Below are 16,537 nucleotides of genomic sequence, written 5' to 3'. Positions count from 1 at the left end.
CCTGAATGCTTTGACACATCTGAGAAAATAACCCTGTTGATATCCTTGTAGTGTTATCAAGGTAATCTCAGCTTTGTCAGGTGGGAGTGGGGCATACAAAACACACCAATTTTGGAGCTTAAACCATACGAGAGACAAAAGTTCAGGATATCGCAGCCTTTGATGCTTTTAACCCTTTCATGCATAGAGGTAACTACAGTGGACAGCTATTAACATGTTGTTTCCTTGTCTATATATGGGTTTTGATGGCATAGTTGCACATAAACCATTAAAGTGAAGCTATTGCATCATCCAAAACCCTGCTACTCAGTAGTAAGCCATTGTAAGTGCAAGATACATTTCTCAAAATCAAGATGGCTGACAGAAGTTCAGAAAGACCCATTCACATATCAATATCTTGCCAATCCTTCTATGGGAAGAAATGTTAGTTTGTTAAATACATATTTCATCAGTTGAAAACAAAAATGCATGCTGTCCACCTGAGTGGACATTTAAAAATTGATAAAAAAATAAATAAAGTTAAAATCTTGTTTTTCATGCATAAAGAGCAATAAAAACACTTGGTAAAAAAATCCTGACTGAGGTTATCATAATTCATGCATGAAAGGGTTAATTTGACCTTGAGTCGGCTACCCCTTAAAATTGCAGATTTCTATGGATCGTGGTTATGCCTGGATATATATATATATATATATATATATATATATATATATATATATATATATATATATATATATATATATATATATATACATATACTGTATATTCACTGCTGCTGTAATTATTTGTAGTTGTAATTTCCCCATCATTATTCTGCTTACTATTCTCATTATATGAACCATTTATATCATATGCATTTTGACTGTGTTGTAATTTCCTTTGTGATTCTGGCTACACAAATAAATTGAATTGAAAAAAAAAAATCACAAAAATATCAAATGTCACTAACTAATTCTATTTTTGAATACGTGATTTTAGCGTAATGCCTTAAGCCAGATGTTCAAATCAACTTTAAATGATCATACATTTATGTTGTTTGCCCAGATTTCACTACACTGACTCACCAGAGGAATGTGCTTAGCTGACAGGAAACTACTCCAGATGTTCTGTCATAAAAGGGAAACGATCTTATGCCATCTCTTCTTTATATAGTTGTTGCTTCTATTGTTGGTTTGTACCATATAAAGTGTCTTGAGTACCTTGTAAAGTGGTATACAAATGCAATGTATTATTATTATTATTAATAAACATTCACCTATACACCTATACAAAATACAACAGTGCAAATAATTAGGAAACAGATATCACAGGGGATTGATTGGCATATTTATTAAAGGGTTAAGACACTAAATTTAAAGCACTTATACAAAATGTGTCAAATACATCACACTACAAACAAGATTGGAACACTCAGTATTAGGCAGATGTCTAAAATCTCTCAGCTGCAGAAACATGGACTAAATTTCCTCAAGAAAACCTACGCTCAACAATTACTTTGCACAAAATGATATGCCCTTCACCGAGTTGCTAGAGGTCCACTCACATTGACATTAAAAATTCCTGGACAAATCCTGGTATTGGACGGCAGACAAATACCATATAAGACATTGTATTGTTTATTGTTTTTTTTTTAGAGAGAGAGAGAGAGACTCTGAATCCAGTATGTTGCACCTTTAATGTTCAAACATTTGATTGCTTTTAACAGAAATTTAGATTTACAGTGTTGAAGAGTCTGGCAGGAAGTAAACATGGAGTGAAGTGAAATTTGGTGTAGAGCCTGTCTGTTTAGTACTCATAAGCAGAGTGCGGTGTCCTCTGTGATGTGGTTCTGGTGCTCTGGCTGCTGAGGCTCATGTGTCTCTTCAGACAGGGAATCCTCTTAGCCACCAGCCTTCTGAAGTGGCTCTGAAACTTCTTTCCCACAAATGTGTAAAACACAGGACTAATGCAACAATACAAATAGGCTATGTTCCGGGTCACATACAGAGCAAAGTCCAGGCTCTCTGCATCAGAACACAAGTCATCATCCTCACTAGGGCGAGAGATCTGAATCGCTCTCAGGAGGATCACAATATTGTAGGGTGTCCAGCAGGCAAAGAAGGTGAAGATGATGACAAATATGAGTTTAATGGCGCGACACTTCTCCTTCATGCGGGTGGATAGGATGCGGACAGTAATGCTGATGTAGCAGTACATCACCATGAACAGAGGGAGGAGGAAGAAGAGCAGGAATTGTTGGTAATAACTCACCAGACGCCAGCGGTCCATGGTGCTATCAGGGTAACCTGACTCCTCACATATCAGGCCATTAAACGGACTCTTCCACACATTTTGGAGAACCAGCTCTTTCACACTTGCTACAATACTAATGCACCAAACTGCCACTGAGGCAATGATGGCATATGCCTTTTTCCTGCTCTTAGCAGCTGCCACTGCGTGAACCACTGCAAGGTATCGGTCAAATGTCATGAGTGTGAGGAAGAGGGTGGAGCTGTAGAAGCCGATGAAGTAGGCACTGCTGACCATCTTACACAGAGCCATGCCAAAAATCCACTCAGACAGATGGTAGGTTGCCCAGAAGGGGAGACTGGCAGCAAACAGAAGGTTGGAGAGGACCAAATTCAGGAGGAAGATATTTGTCACTGTGCAGAGCTTCTCATACTTGTAGATAATGAAGAGAACGAGCCCATTACCAAGGTAACTCAGGAGGAAGTTGGTATAGTAGAAAACTGGGATGAATATCGCACCAAACTGGTTGACAGCCTGCTTTGCACAGAGCTGGACAGTTTTACTGACCACATAGCTTGGGTCAGTCGTGTCATAGGATTCGTTGAAAAGTTCCTTAAACATCTGATATTGGTCTTCGTAGCTCATGGCTGGGGTTTGACCTGTCAGAAAATAAAGATCCATGTTAGTCTGTTGGATGGTAGTTTAATAAATTGCTCATGAAACACAGATGTTCCTTATTATAAGATGTACTGGACTTAACTAAACTCTCAGACACAACAACAACAACAATAGATGTCTATTCTCTGGCCAAATGTAAGTGGCTGCATGTTGAAATGGCGTGCAAGTTAATTCTAACTAGTAAATTAACCTGACCTTTAATAAATAGTTCAATCTTTTGGTCCATATGTTCCTGTTAAGACTATACCTACATACGGGAACGCATCATGTTTCTCTACGTGAAGTGTAGATCACGTCATGTAAATGCCATGTAAATCTGATGCCTTTTTGGCTGATTTCCTTTGGCCAGTAGGTGGCGCGATGATAATCCGAACATTTCTTCATGTACATGTGCTTAGGCCTGGACATCATCATGCAGGAGTTTTGGGCTTGCATGGAGTTACAACAGCTTTCTCTCACATAGCGAACCGCACAAAATGGGTGTGCCATGTCGAGGCCGTTCACCGAAAACGCGCAGGGAGCACAACCTAAGCTCATAAGGGTCTTGAGATCATCCTTGAACAGAATTGAAGTCGATCGCATAAATATTGTAGGAGGAGTTAGTAAAAGTAGAAATGCAAATAAAGGCCCAAAATTTAAAAAATGCCCCAAAAATCTCAAATTGTCCGAATTACTGTAGTGTTTAAACCGTACGAAAGATGTATTGCATGTTAGGGGATACAATGTGCACATGTACAGCAGATTTTGTATGGCACGTACCACGAATGTGCAGCCAAAGTAGACAAATAAAAATGATAAACAACATAATATTAAGAATCCTTGCAATTACAATAGGGTGCTCTCGGACTGACTACATCAGTCGCTCGTATCCTAATAAACCAAACGTGTTGGAGATATCAGCCAAAAAGAACAAAAGATAGGGGAAGCCATGAGCCAGCCAAGCAGTGGGCTGTCGCACCAGGCTCCCCCCCCCCCCCCCCCCAAAAAAAAAAAACTACCTCAAGAACAATCTACGAATACCAAGCTAAAGTAAGAAGCTAAAAACCTAGCTAAAAACCTAGCTGCAGTGAGCCTTACCTGAAGGTACCCAAATTCTCAGGCATGAGTAGGTCAGCTGTGTATTTTGACAATCCTAACTGCTTTTATATTTGTATAACTGAATAGGTGTTTTACTGAGTTAGTAACTATGCTTATTATTATTGACCCCATGTATCGTATATTTGATTTTCGCCTATATAAATTAGGAAGAAGAGCTGTGAATACTAGTGAGAAGCCAAACAACGTATAACTGCTTTCAAAGATAAAAGTCCAGAGAAGTGTTTTGAAATATCAGTTAAACCAATGAATAATGCATGGCCTTTTGTCTTATGTTGGTCCTTATTTTACTCTCAAAATAGAGAACAGAAACTGCTGACTGAGCAGTAAAATAATCCTGTCTCTCTGAACTGGTGTGTAATACTTGTTCTCAGAAATGAGTCATTATCAGCTTTACAGGTTTGAGTGTTATATTTTGTAACTTTTAATATAAAGAATAGAATGTCTGTATAGGATTGCAAATTGCAATTTTTTTCTTGTTTGTTCTTTTACATATTTATTTCCTTTCAGCTCCTCTTAATTTGCCACCTCCCCTCTTTATTTCATCCATTTACCCTTTACACAACCTACACACCAGAGTTGAACATTTCCAACTTTTCAACCTTCCCTTTCACCTTGGAATCTCTAATACCAGTCTTCAAACCATTGCTCGTTACAGTTTTTACTTTGACGGGTTAATTAAAAGTGCTAAAAGAGCTTTATCTATTTCCTTCTACTTCCTGTTCAGCTTTCTGCCGCCACAAGGTCAGCCCTGTCAAGACGCTTTGCTATTGCTCAACTGCAAAAATGTGCATGTCAAAATGAACCAGAGTTGGACTTTATGTGGAACATTTGTGTAGATCGCACCTCAAGTGGATCCTTTTGATCACGGCGACTCCATTGGGAAAATTGATTGCGCTACAAATTATTTCCCCTTTTTTTTTTTACCAATCTTACTTTAAGATTTGAATCAAGTTACAGGAAACAGGAAGTAGTTCCACATCTTCCTCTTTGCAGTTTGCATAGTGCAAGCAGAGCAATTTAGAGCTCCATTTATTTCTGGTTTAGCTCTCAAAAAACTGTGAGTTTATTTCATTGGACACTTGTTTGATATTGTGTATTACTATTTATGACAGGGATGGTTTATATTGACATATGATGTGGTGGTTCTTTTCTTTTTGATAGCTTTCAGTGAGCCATTGGTTAGCTAAAAAAGAATAATTACAACCTAGACTTAAATTTGGTTTATTCATACCTGACTATGTATTATATGTGCTGTTACACAAATGAATCTGCCCTGTGTATTCTGTGAAAGTCAATCAAAGGAGCACTGTTGCTCATTTCCTGACTCATTCATCTGGTTTTATCAAATATTTTAATAAGAACATTGGTATTGTTGATATTCCATTAATAAATAATCATCAGGGTTTCTCTTTATAATGAATAATACAATCTGTAGTTATAAATGTTATTAACATATTTTTAAAAGATCTTGCAAACAGTTTTTTATTGATTAATAAATCAAAAAAGGATATATTGTTGACTTATTTGAATAAAGCTGATTTTTTTCGATATTAACAAAATGTGTGGTTGATTGGTGCTTTTTGTGGACCTGTCTTGAATTTTAACATAACTGTTCAACGTGATTATCCTTCATTTATATTACCTTCGGTATCATCAGGAACACATATCCAAACATTGTAATTAACAATCAGAAGAAATCCTATTTATTAAAATATCGAAGAAATATATAATGTGTAATATTATGCCACTTAGGGCTTGTGCCGTAATAACAACATAACTGCAGTTTTGACTATTTTAGATATAAAAAATGTATGTGTTTTATAGTTATTTCCAGTGACCTTCGAGTGTGATCAAGTTTTACTTTGACTTTTTACATCAAAGTAGAAACCTGCATTTCTGCAGCTTTACATTAGCTGTTAAGACTGTAAAGTTTGTTTGAATCCAACTATTGTCACCATGAGAGACTATTAAGAATTAGTTATGTCATGAGTAATTTCAGTCATTTGGATGAGGTTGAAAGTTTAGCTTACTACTATTCAATTCTATTGAGTTTATTTTGTATAGCCCAAATTTGCCTCAGAGGGCTACTTGTGCTGTTTGATCTGAAGAAAAGTATGTAGAGACTTTTCCTCCTCACCATGAACGTGATATTTCATAAAGACCATAAATATGCCTGTTTCAAAGCAGAATGAACCAGCAAAGTATGGATCTATACATTTCAAAAGAAGCATATAGTGTTAAATAGAGATTATTGGGGGGAAAAAAATCAAGCAAACAAAGAAAACCTCTTGATATCAGTGTGGTGAAGGCTGATTGAACTCACCAGTGCAGCTGTTGGGTTGTGCAGTGAGAGGAGGACAATGAGGAAGGGGACTCACTGCAGCTGCCTGAGCTGCTAAAGGGGCAGTCTTACTACACACAAATAAGTGAAACATGTTTAGTGGGTTAGATGCACGGCTCTGCACCATCGAAGCTCAGTTGTTAGCTACATTAACTAGCCCAGGGGTCAGCAACCCACGGCTCTGGAGCCGCATGCGGCTCCTTCGCACCTCTGTTGCGGCTCCCTGAGGCTTTGGAATTTTAAATTTTTAATTTTATTGTTTTGCCAAGTGGAAAATCTTTCAAAGGGAACTCCTCTTATCTTGGAGTTGGGGGTGATATTGGGTCACTGAAAATAAAAAAAGATATATAAATAGATATATTTAAATATAACTAAAAAGTTTGTCACATCCTTTTTCAAGCATCTTCCCCTGCAGGTGGCTACTCGTAATTTGCAGAGCCCCGCCCTCGCTATCAACGGATAACTACAAAAATGAAAAAGTCACGGAGAAAAGTAGAGCGTTAAATTCTGCGTGGACCCATTAATTTGCTTTCACTGCTGCCTGACCTGTCTGATGTGGTGAGAAATGATCAAACAACAAAACATCTCATGTTGAAAGACTCTTCCAGAACAAACACACAGCATCTGCTGAAAAGTATCAAGCTGCAGATGAAGAAGAAGAGCGATTCCTCAACTGCTGCATCAAACTGACCAAAGTAAATATACTCTCAGGAAGTGGATCACGTCTCGAAACTCCACTACTGCTGCTGGTTCTGTGCCAGCTCATGAGACAGTGAGGCGTCCGCTAGTAAAAACGGATCCGTCCTCCTCCGTTTGCGGTGCTCTAAAAGTCCTTAGTGAGGACGCTCAGTGTAAACGTAGCAAAGGATATGCGTTCAAAATGTAAACCTCATGTGGGGATCAAACCTGCAGCCTTGAGCTTCAAGGACAAACACCCTACCACATTAGCCACACATGTTGATAGGCCCAAAGGTCCTCATAGTTGTGATCTTAATTGACCTCAATGTAGCCGACTTCATAAGAATTTAACAGCTAAAATAGCAAAACAATGTCAATAACTGTCTTTATTCTTGTTCTTTTATTTCATAAATAGAACAAACTATAGTTTTTGTATATATAATATGACTATATATACATAACTTTATAACCTGTGATATCAAAAACTTTTGCAGTCCAGACACATTTTTTTGGTGGAAAAAAGGGCAAAATGGCTCTTTGGATAGGAAAGGTTGCTGACCCCTGAACTAGCCCAACCCCCATAGTCGCTGGGGTCGGGGCCCGCGTCGCCGCGGCCGGGCAGGTGTTTAAGTTTTTAATAAAAATTCTATCATCACAATAACACGTCACAGAGATATGGTTTAAAATCTGGCGGATATGGTTTCCACTTCCGCGTCTGAGCATCTAAACATTGACGTGTCTTACGACGTGTGCAAAGCTTCAATGTGAGTCAGAAGATGCCAAGCAAAGAGTCCTGAGCAAATATATTGGAGGGGACAGACGGCGCAGCTCCAGTGCCTGAAGGATTCGCTAACAAGGAGCTACCCGGAGCTAACGGGCCAGATAGCTGGCTACAGCGTTTCTGTGAGACTGAATGGTGAGTAATCAATTGTTGCCCCGATCACCGTTAACTTTCTTACAGTGAACTTAGTACGACCAGTAGTGTTGGATCTCCGTTAATCGTTACTACAGTAGTATTTATGTCACGTTAGGTGCTGCTAACACGGCGCGAGCTAACGAGAGCTAACGAGAGCTAACGGAGATAGTTGACTACAGCTATGAACGGTCGGTAATCAACTGTTGTCTCTATCACCGTTAACTTTATTTCAGTGAACTCATACTGACTTGTATTAATGTATTTTACAGAGTGGATTCAGAGCTGCAAGGGTCCAGAGGACAACATCCCTGTGTCAACATCTACATGTGTCTACCATTTTATTCATATATTCCACTGCTTTTGTGAACCTAAGACCTTTGGTAAACCAATTTCCATCACCAAAACCGCTATACCACATGAGTAAAGTTATGTTTTCACAACAAATATGAACAATTTCCAAAATCAAGATTACATTTTTCAGCTTTAGTCATATTTTCTCTTTACACTTGTGCCTTGGGACAATGGTGCCTCATTATATAGATAGCTGAAATTCTTCTGTAATTTTTGGATCTATGTATCATATGCAAGTGACTTTAAAAAGAGACATTTAAAAATTATGTAAAATCAAGAAAATGACCCCAGACCCCAGAGTGTTTAAGCTTCTGCTAGCGTTAGCTGTTCCCCGGCAGCCCCAAGCAGCTGGGAGGCTGGGTAAATGACCGAAGGAATAAGAAGTATAGCCAGCCCACGGTGCACCACGTTTCTAACCGGTTCTCCCCACTCAGCGACACACCCGCTGAGAAACCAACTCCTGTGCTAACTTTAGTCCGCCCCAGATTGATCATCTTGTCAATGGTGCTACTGGCTCACTGAGAGTGACACTGGACTTGATAGCCCCTCTAAAAAAAGAAGATAATTAAACAAAGGAGGCTCTCCATGATATAACTCTCAGACCTGCAAATTAAAGCAAACATCACGGAAGCTTGAAGGCATATGGCGTGCCAACAATTTAGAAGAATTTCAGTTAGTTTGGCGGGATAGTCTGAGAACATATAAGAAGGCCCTCCGTAATGCCAGAGGAGCCTATTACTCATCAATAATAGGGACACACAAGAATAACCCTAGGTTTCTCTTTAGCCCTGTGACCAGGCTGACAGAGAGTCACAGTTCTGTGGAGCCGTGTATTCCTACAGACCACAGTAGTAATGACTTTATAAACTTCTACTTTCTGTTCCAAGAGTCAGAAATAAACATGGAGAAGCAGCGTTCAGCTTTTCTGCCCCACAGATCTGGAGCAAGGTTCCTGAAAGCTGCAGGTCTGCTGAGACCCTCAGATTCTTTAAATCCAGATGGAATACTTTTCTGTTTGCTGTTGCCTTTAATTGATCTAGATTCTATTTAGCTTTTTGACTGTTTTAATGTTTTCTTAACTGTTTTAAATCCTGTTTTCTCTGCATTATGTTTTGATGCTTTTAATGGTTTTATGAGAAGCACACTGAATCTATGAGGGGCCGTTTAGGCCATAACTATTGAGACACTCTCACACTCACTACTGAGACGCTCTCACACATACTACTGAGACGCTCTCACACATACTAATGAAACGCTCTCACACTCACTACTGAGACACTCTCACACATACTAATGAAACGCTTTTACACTCACTACTGAAACACTTACACATACATACATACTCTGTAAACCTATGCACGCTCATATATAAAACACTATTGTTGAACACTTATACATTCATAACTGAATCTCTGAAGATATCTCTGAAGATATAAAAAGTTTAGATCAGGGGTCTCAAACTCGCGGCCCGCGGGCCAATTGTGGCTCGCGAGCCGATATTTTGTGGCCCCCTACTTGACATCAAAGTTTAGTGTTTGTGCGGCCCGCGCGTTTTTCTGAGGTCCGCGCGCGCGGCCCGTAAGAAAACGTTTACTGGACGTTTCTATTAATAGCTCCGTGACAAAACGGAGTAGAAAGAAGATTCAGATACTGCTGGATAAGCCAAAGTCTGGAGGTTCTGTGTGATCATACGTGCCTCTCATAGGAGCACACAGCCAGAGGCGTCTGTGTCCAGCTCCACCTTTCACCTGATTTGTTGATTCAGGTGTGAGTCGACATTTTGTGTGAAACTACCCAATGAACACTCAGGAAATCCCTGAGGACCTACCCACCCACATACGCTGCAAAGATACACTGTTTTTTATTCAGACAGACAACACAATACCACCTGAGAAAAAAAAAACCTTGCAGTGTACTAAAAAAAAACAACACTGGCCAGGGCAGCTCTGCTCCGCTCAGCTGTTCAGTTTTACTTTGTGCTAGACACACACAACCATGCGCTGGTAAAGAGTACACAGTACACACATACAGAGTACATATGTTGTTCTTGTTCTGAAAACTGTTCTTGAAAAAACGAAACTGAAACATGCACATTGTGTAAACATTGTAAATAGTTCGTTTTTCTATAGAACATATTTTGACTCAAATATGTATAGTAAATATTTTGTTTGAAAACAAAAACTGTTGTAATATTAATGTTTCATGTGCACACACCCCATAAAGCTTGATCTGTCGTATGAAGTCATTTCTCAGTCCCAAGTCTGTTGCAAATGGAACTTATTGACTTGCAGCAGAGATCTAAAAGCTAAACTCAGAGGAGAACCAGACATGATGGACCATTTCTGAGAGAATTGCCTCCATCCTTCCCTGAGCTGACAACAGTGATCAGTCGGGTCATGTACCTTTTTGGAAGCATATATCTGTGAGAAACCTTTCTCCACAATTAACTTTAATAAATGCAAGTACAGGTCCAGGCTTAGTGATGCCCATCGTGAAGCTGTACTCAGGGTTTCACTGTGACCTGGATCAGGGTCAATGTGGCTCAGCTGTGTGAGTAGAAGCGCTGCCAGGTGTCTGGCAAGAAATAGAATAAAGTACAAATGTATTCAGGTTTTGCATTTGTTGGTTCGGTGCAGTTTCAATAAGTTATTTTAAAAAATCAAATATATTTGCACTGTTAAAAACTATTATAAAAATGTATAGAAACTGCTGGTTGCCTTTTTTATGACGAAAATATGTTATGAATGTAAAAAAAAAAGTTGCGCTTTCTGTGTGGCCCTCCGATGAGATCACAATACCAGCGGTGGCCCCAAGCCAAATTGAGTTTGAGACCCCTGGTTTAGATACATGTGCAAGTGTTTCACATATATATGTATACATGTTTCAAATGTGTATGTATACGTTTTTTAGTTATGTATGTATGCTCTTACATGAGGATGTGCAAGCGTCTCACATGTATTCATGCAAGTCATTAAAGTAGTGACCGTGAGAGTGTTTCAATAGTGAATGTACGAGCGTTTCAGTAGTATGTATGAATGACATCTCAATAGCATACGGAAGGTGCTTCGGTTAAACCGGAAGGCGGAAGCAAAGAGTGCATGTTTTGAACAGCGACAAAGCGTCAATCTTAGCCCGCTTGGCAGCGTGTAAGAGCGTGACATTTCAGGGTTATTTCAATAAATAATTTTTTTTGTGATTGAATATGAAGGTGCAACTTCTATATATTTTGATCAGTCTGCAGGCCTTATTCGTAATTGGCAACCGCAATGACATCGTTGATTTTTTCAATATGGTGCTGCGCTGCATTCAATGCCTACAACAAGACCCAGGAGAAGAGAGATGTTTTTGAGAGCTTGATGACCAAAAAAAACAACCGTCTCTCAATCTGGGCCCTGTTTCTCGTACCTGGCTTACTGAGTTAGCGGGCTAATTGTCAGGATAAGATGACGTAGGTCAGGCTTTCTCGGTTTCTCGAAGCAAGCTTAGATAAATCACCATAGCAACACAGCCAAAAATGTAAACCTGCTCCCGGGCAGGCTTACTGAAATTCACTGGATAAGATGGACACTCCCACCGGACAAAAAAGGCAGCTCCCTTCCTCATTGATGAAGGAGCAATATTAGTTATATTATTTTTATAGGGAGAGAGTTCTTTCAGATCGCCAGGATCCATCCTTTACATCATCATGACTTCCTGTACGCGGCGATATAGATTTTGCTGGCAAGGAATGATTTATTTACGAGAGCTTCTCGAGCCGCGGACATTGATCACCACAGGCGCAGCCGATCGCCCGTCTCAGACATAGACTATCACCCGCTGCAGGCCGCGCTATTCTTAAGTTTATTTAGTGATGAAGCACTTAAAATTTGCCGATACATTTTCCGTTCACTGACGCATTTAACTTGTCTGATATATTTGCGACGCTTATGTCTCGCAGCGGGCGCTGTTAAAGTTGCGTTCACGGCAACAATGTTGCAAAAACTTTGGAATATTTGCAATGCGTTTGCTGTGAATGACTACGGTATTGACTTCCTCATATGCCTTCATGATCATCTCCTGCTTCTCAGCAGATAAATAAAAAAGAGGTTCCTCTGAGTTTATTTGCCATTGTACTGTTAGAACATCGTGGTGTCGGTGCTCGATTATTATCCCTTCTGAAAAGGAGCGGGCGCGCGCATTTATCCAGATGACTGACGTCTAGCTAGAATTAACGAGACCGTTTCAGCGCGGATCAGCCGTGAAGAAACCCAAATAGCCTGATGTCAGTCAACACTTGCACATGTATCTAAACTTTTTATATCTTTGTAATCATATGCAAAAGATTCAGTTATGAATGTATAAGTGTTCAACAATAGTGTTTTATATATGAGCGTGCATAGGTCTACAGAGTATGTATGTGTAAGTGTTTCAGTAGTGAGTGTAAGAGCGTTTCATTAGTATGTGTGAGAGCATCTCAGTAGTGAGTGTGAGAGCGTTTCATTAGTATGTGTTAGAGTGTCTCAGTAGTGAATGTACGAGTGTTTCATTAGTATGTGTGAGTGTCTCAATAGTTATGGCCTAAACGGCCCCTCATATGAATCGCCTTGTTGTTTAAATGTACTATACAAATAAACTTGCCTTGCCTTGCAACTTTCCTCTTTGATAGCGCTTATAGTTAGGTTATGCTGCTATAGGCCTAGACTGCTGGGGGACATCTTAGGATACACTGAGCTCCTCTCTCCTCTTCTCTCTCTCCTTCTGGTTTAATTCATGTCTCTTCAATGCACATTACTAACTCTACTTCTTCCCCGGAGCCTCTGTGCTTATTCGCCTCAAGTTTCCATGGATTGTGACTGTCTGGAGCCGGTCCTGCCCCCTGCCATGGCGGCCCTGCTGATGCCCCTCCTCTTTACCTTCTTCTGCTGATATGGATTGTGGTTATCTGGATTGTGGTCCATGACTACTACTCATTATATGTATAATTTCTGTCATATTCATTGAATGTGCTGTAACTATGTTACGTTGTTCATTACGTTGTACACATGACATCTATTGCTTCTGTCCATCCGGGGAGAGGGATCCTCCTCTGTTGCTCTCCTGAAGATTTCTTCCCTTTTTTCCCCATGAAGGTTTTTTTTCTGTTTTTTGGAGGAGTTTTTCCTGATCCAATGTCCTGAGACAGGGATGTCTTATGTGTACAGATTGTAAAGTCCTCGGAGGCGAATTTGTAATTTGTGATTCTGGGCTAAACAAAATAAACTGAATGGAGTTGAATTGTCTCGCTGCAAAACTATCCACCTTCCAGCCCTCGTTTAGCTCCTGCCTCGATCAGCTTGCTCCTAACCCAGAACTGTCTCTTTCACCCACACTGCCCCGATTCACACCTGAACTCCGCCTCATGAAATCCCGGAAACGCAGACTAAAGTGACTCTCCAACAAAACCAGACTCACAGTACACACCACGGCTTACAAGGAATACATGCAGCAATACAAACTGCCTCTCAATACTGAACGTTCCACCTACTACTCAACAATCTACTACAATCAACTGGCCACTCCCAGCCCGGCCACCCTTGACCCTGGATCTGCAAATCCCCCACTAACCGACCGGCCACTCTCCCAATTCTCCCTGATCTCCCTCTCAGATCTGAATAAATCCATATCTGGTATGAAGACTCTCACCTGGGACCTGGACCCCATCCCTTCCACTTTAGTCATGCCCTGTCTCCCGGCCCTCCTCCCGCTTCTCCTCTCTGTAATCAACTCCTCCCTGTCTACTGGCTCCACCCCCCTCGCTCTCAAACTTGTCTCAGTCACACCGATCCTCAAAAAACCTGGCCTGGATCCTGACATCCTCAACAACTACCGACCCATCTCCAATCTCCCTTTTCTGTCTAAAATACTTGAACGCATCGTTGCCAAACCAACTCAAAACCCACCTGGACTCCAACCAACTGCATGAACCATTCCAATCCGCATTCAGATCTCATCACTGCACAGAAACCGCCCTAATCAAAGTCACCAACGACCTCCTCCTCTCCTCAAATGACCACGCCCTTAACATCCTTATCATATTGGACCTCAGTGCAGCCTTTGACACCATGAACCACTCCATCCTTCTCTCCCGTCTTGAGTCCTCCCTCCACATTACTGGCATCGCCCTCTCCTGGTTCAGATCCTAGTCTGACAGGCCCAATCCCTCAAAGTTTTCCCCAAGGTTCAGTACTTGGCCCCTTTCTCTTCATTCTCTACTTACTCCCCCTTGACAAACATCATACCCCACCACGGTCTCCATTTCCAATGCTACGCCGACGACACACAGCTCTACATCTCCACCAAATCCATCACACTCACCACCTACTCCACCATCACCTGCCTCACAGATAGATATAAAGACATGGATGCAAGCCAACTCAACAGCGAGAAATCTGAAATTCTCATCATCGGCCCCAAATCACGAAACAAATCGCACCACAACTTCTCCCTCTGCATCGAATGGCACCACTTCCTGCCCCCACACACATCTTTAACCTTGGTGTCATCTTTGATCCAACCCTCTCCTTTGAACGCCACGTCAAGCACATCACAAACACCTTCTTTCATCTAAAAACATCGCCCGTCTACACCCCTCCCTCTCCTCCTCAGCCACAGAAACACTAATACACGCCTTCATCCACTCTCGACTGGACTACTGCAACAGCATCCTGTATGGCACATTCACCAAAACCCTCAACCAACTACAATACATCTCAAACTCAGCTGCCCATCTGCTCTCCCACTCCCACCAGAGATCACATGACCCCAGTCCTCCAAAACCTCCACTGGCCCCCCTACTCTGTCCAAGCATCGGACCTGGGGGGACAGGGCCTTCTCCATCGCTACCCCCTCCCTCTGGAACTCTCTCCCCATCACCTCAGACATTCTCCATCACCAGCCAACTTCAAAACAGCACTTAAAACCCATTTATTTAAATCTGATTTTAACCTGTGATGCTAGCTCAGTATTTTTTGGTTTTGTTCCTTACTGTGATGTCATCCCTCTTGTTTAGGGATTGTTGATGCTTCTATTGTTTGCCTTTACCATGCAAAGTGCCATGAGTACCTTTTAAAGCACTATACAAATCAAATGTATTATTATTATTATTATTATTTATACTGGTGTGTATGTCTGGACCCGTGGCACATCATACTTTGTAAGGAAATGAATCAATTCAGTGCAACCCCATGCCTGCATCACATTATTTAATCAAAAACAATCCTGGAGAAAACCGAACAATTCAAAGCAGTTGGTTAAAAGCACATTGCCACTCACAGAGCTGTGCACCATGGTTAACTGCTAACCCTAACCCTAGAGTTGAGGATTTGCCACTCGGTAAATATACTAATATTTTGGTTACTACTCAACACCTGTTGGAGCAGGACAACTTCCACTGTCATTGTTCTCATTAGCAGATGGAGATGGTCAGTGCCAGCGGCCGGTGTCTAGCCCCTTTGTGAGCTGTGCTGAAGCTGGTGGAGGAGGATTTAGCAGGTCGATGGTTTGTCCTTCCCGGAGCTTCAGAATTGCCTGCTTCAAACTCCACCTGCAGGGAGAGAAGAACACAGGTCAGGTCAGGAATGACACAAAGCTTATAGCTTATTTTTTGTTGCAGTAGTGCAGAGTGCCACACATATAGTAAAAACCGATTAAAACATAGTTAAAGCAACCCATAATAATAAAAAATAAGAATGTAATAGCTGACAATAAATTAACTCAAGGTAAAAAATGCCTTCCTGAATAAAAAGGTTTTTAGGCCAGTCTTAAAAGAGTTCAGTGTCTGAGTTGCCCTTAGGTGGTCAGGGAGACTGTTCCACATGCGTGGCGCCGCCGAGCAAAAGACCCGGTCGCCCATGGTGCGGAGCTTGGTGTTGGGGACCCGAAGGAGCGAGCGGCCTGTGGATCTGAGGGTGCGGGTGGAGGTTAGGGGAGTGATAAGTTCTTGTAGGTAGGTGGGTGCATGTCCATTGATGCATTCATAGGTGAGTACTAGGACTTTGTAGTCGACCCGGAATGAAACAGGGAGCATGGAGAATGGGTGATATGTGGTCATATTTCCGGACTTCCTTTAGGACCCTGGCAGCGCTGTTTTGGATATACTGTAGTTTCATGCTGTGGCTCACCTCTTATCTGTGTTTGAAGAGAAATACTTCCTGGTACCATTCAGCAAGGCACTCAAAACATGCATGTTATTTAGAGCTTGGTTTGTATGGTCTTGATGTTGAGTAAAG

The 16,537-nt window shown here is 41.1% G+C and overlaps 2 protein-coding genes across 2 annotated transcripts in view; both read right to left on the bottom strand.

Annotated features, from left to right (window-relative positions):
* Positions 1–1,326: 1,326 nt before the first annotated feature.
* Positions 1,327–2,874, bottom strand: LOC306742402 (C-C chemokine receptor type 4-like; the record flags this gene model as incomplete). The annotated part of the gene is made up of 1 exon (XM_079224778.1): positions 1,327–2,874. The coding sequence occupies one exon, from the start codon at positions 2,872–2,874 to the stop codon at positions 1,786–1,788; it is 1,089 nt and encodes a 362-aa protein (XP_079080904.1). The 3' UTR covers positions 1,327–1,785.
* Positions 2,875–15,494: 12,620 nt separating this feature from the next.
* Positions 15,495–16,537, bottom strand: part of coa1 (cytochrome C oxidase assembly factor 1) — a 9,013-nt gene continuing 7,970 nt past the window's right edge. Inside the window, exon 4 of the mRNA XM_079216010.1 lies at positions 15,495–15,852. Within this exon, the coding sequence (XP_079072136.1) occupies positions 15,732–15,852 (121 nt within the window). The 3' untranslated portion in view covers positions 15,495–15,731. The remainder of the gene's footprint in view (positions 15,853–16,537) is intronic.

This window comes from Taurulus bubalis (assembly GCF_910589615.1).
Source record: "Taurulus bubalis genome assembly, chromosome: 1".
Lineage (NCBI taxonomy): Eukaryota > Metazoa > Chordata > Actinopteri > Perciformes > Cottidae > Taurulus > Taurulus bubalis.
The sequence above is the reverse complement of the archived record's forward strand: the minus strand, read 5'-3'. Positions and strand labels throughout refer to the sequence as shown.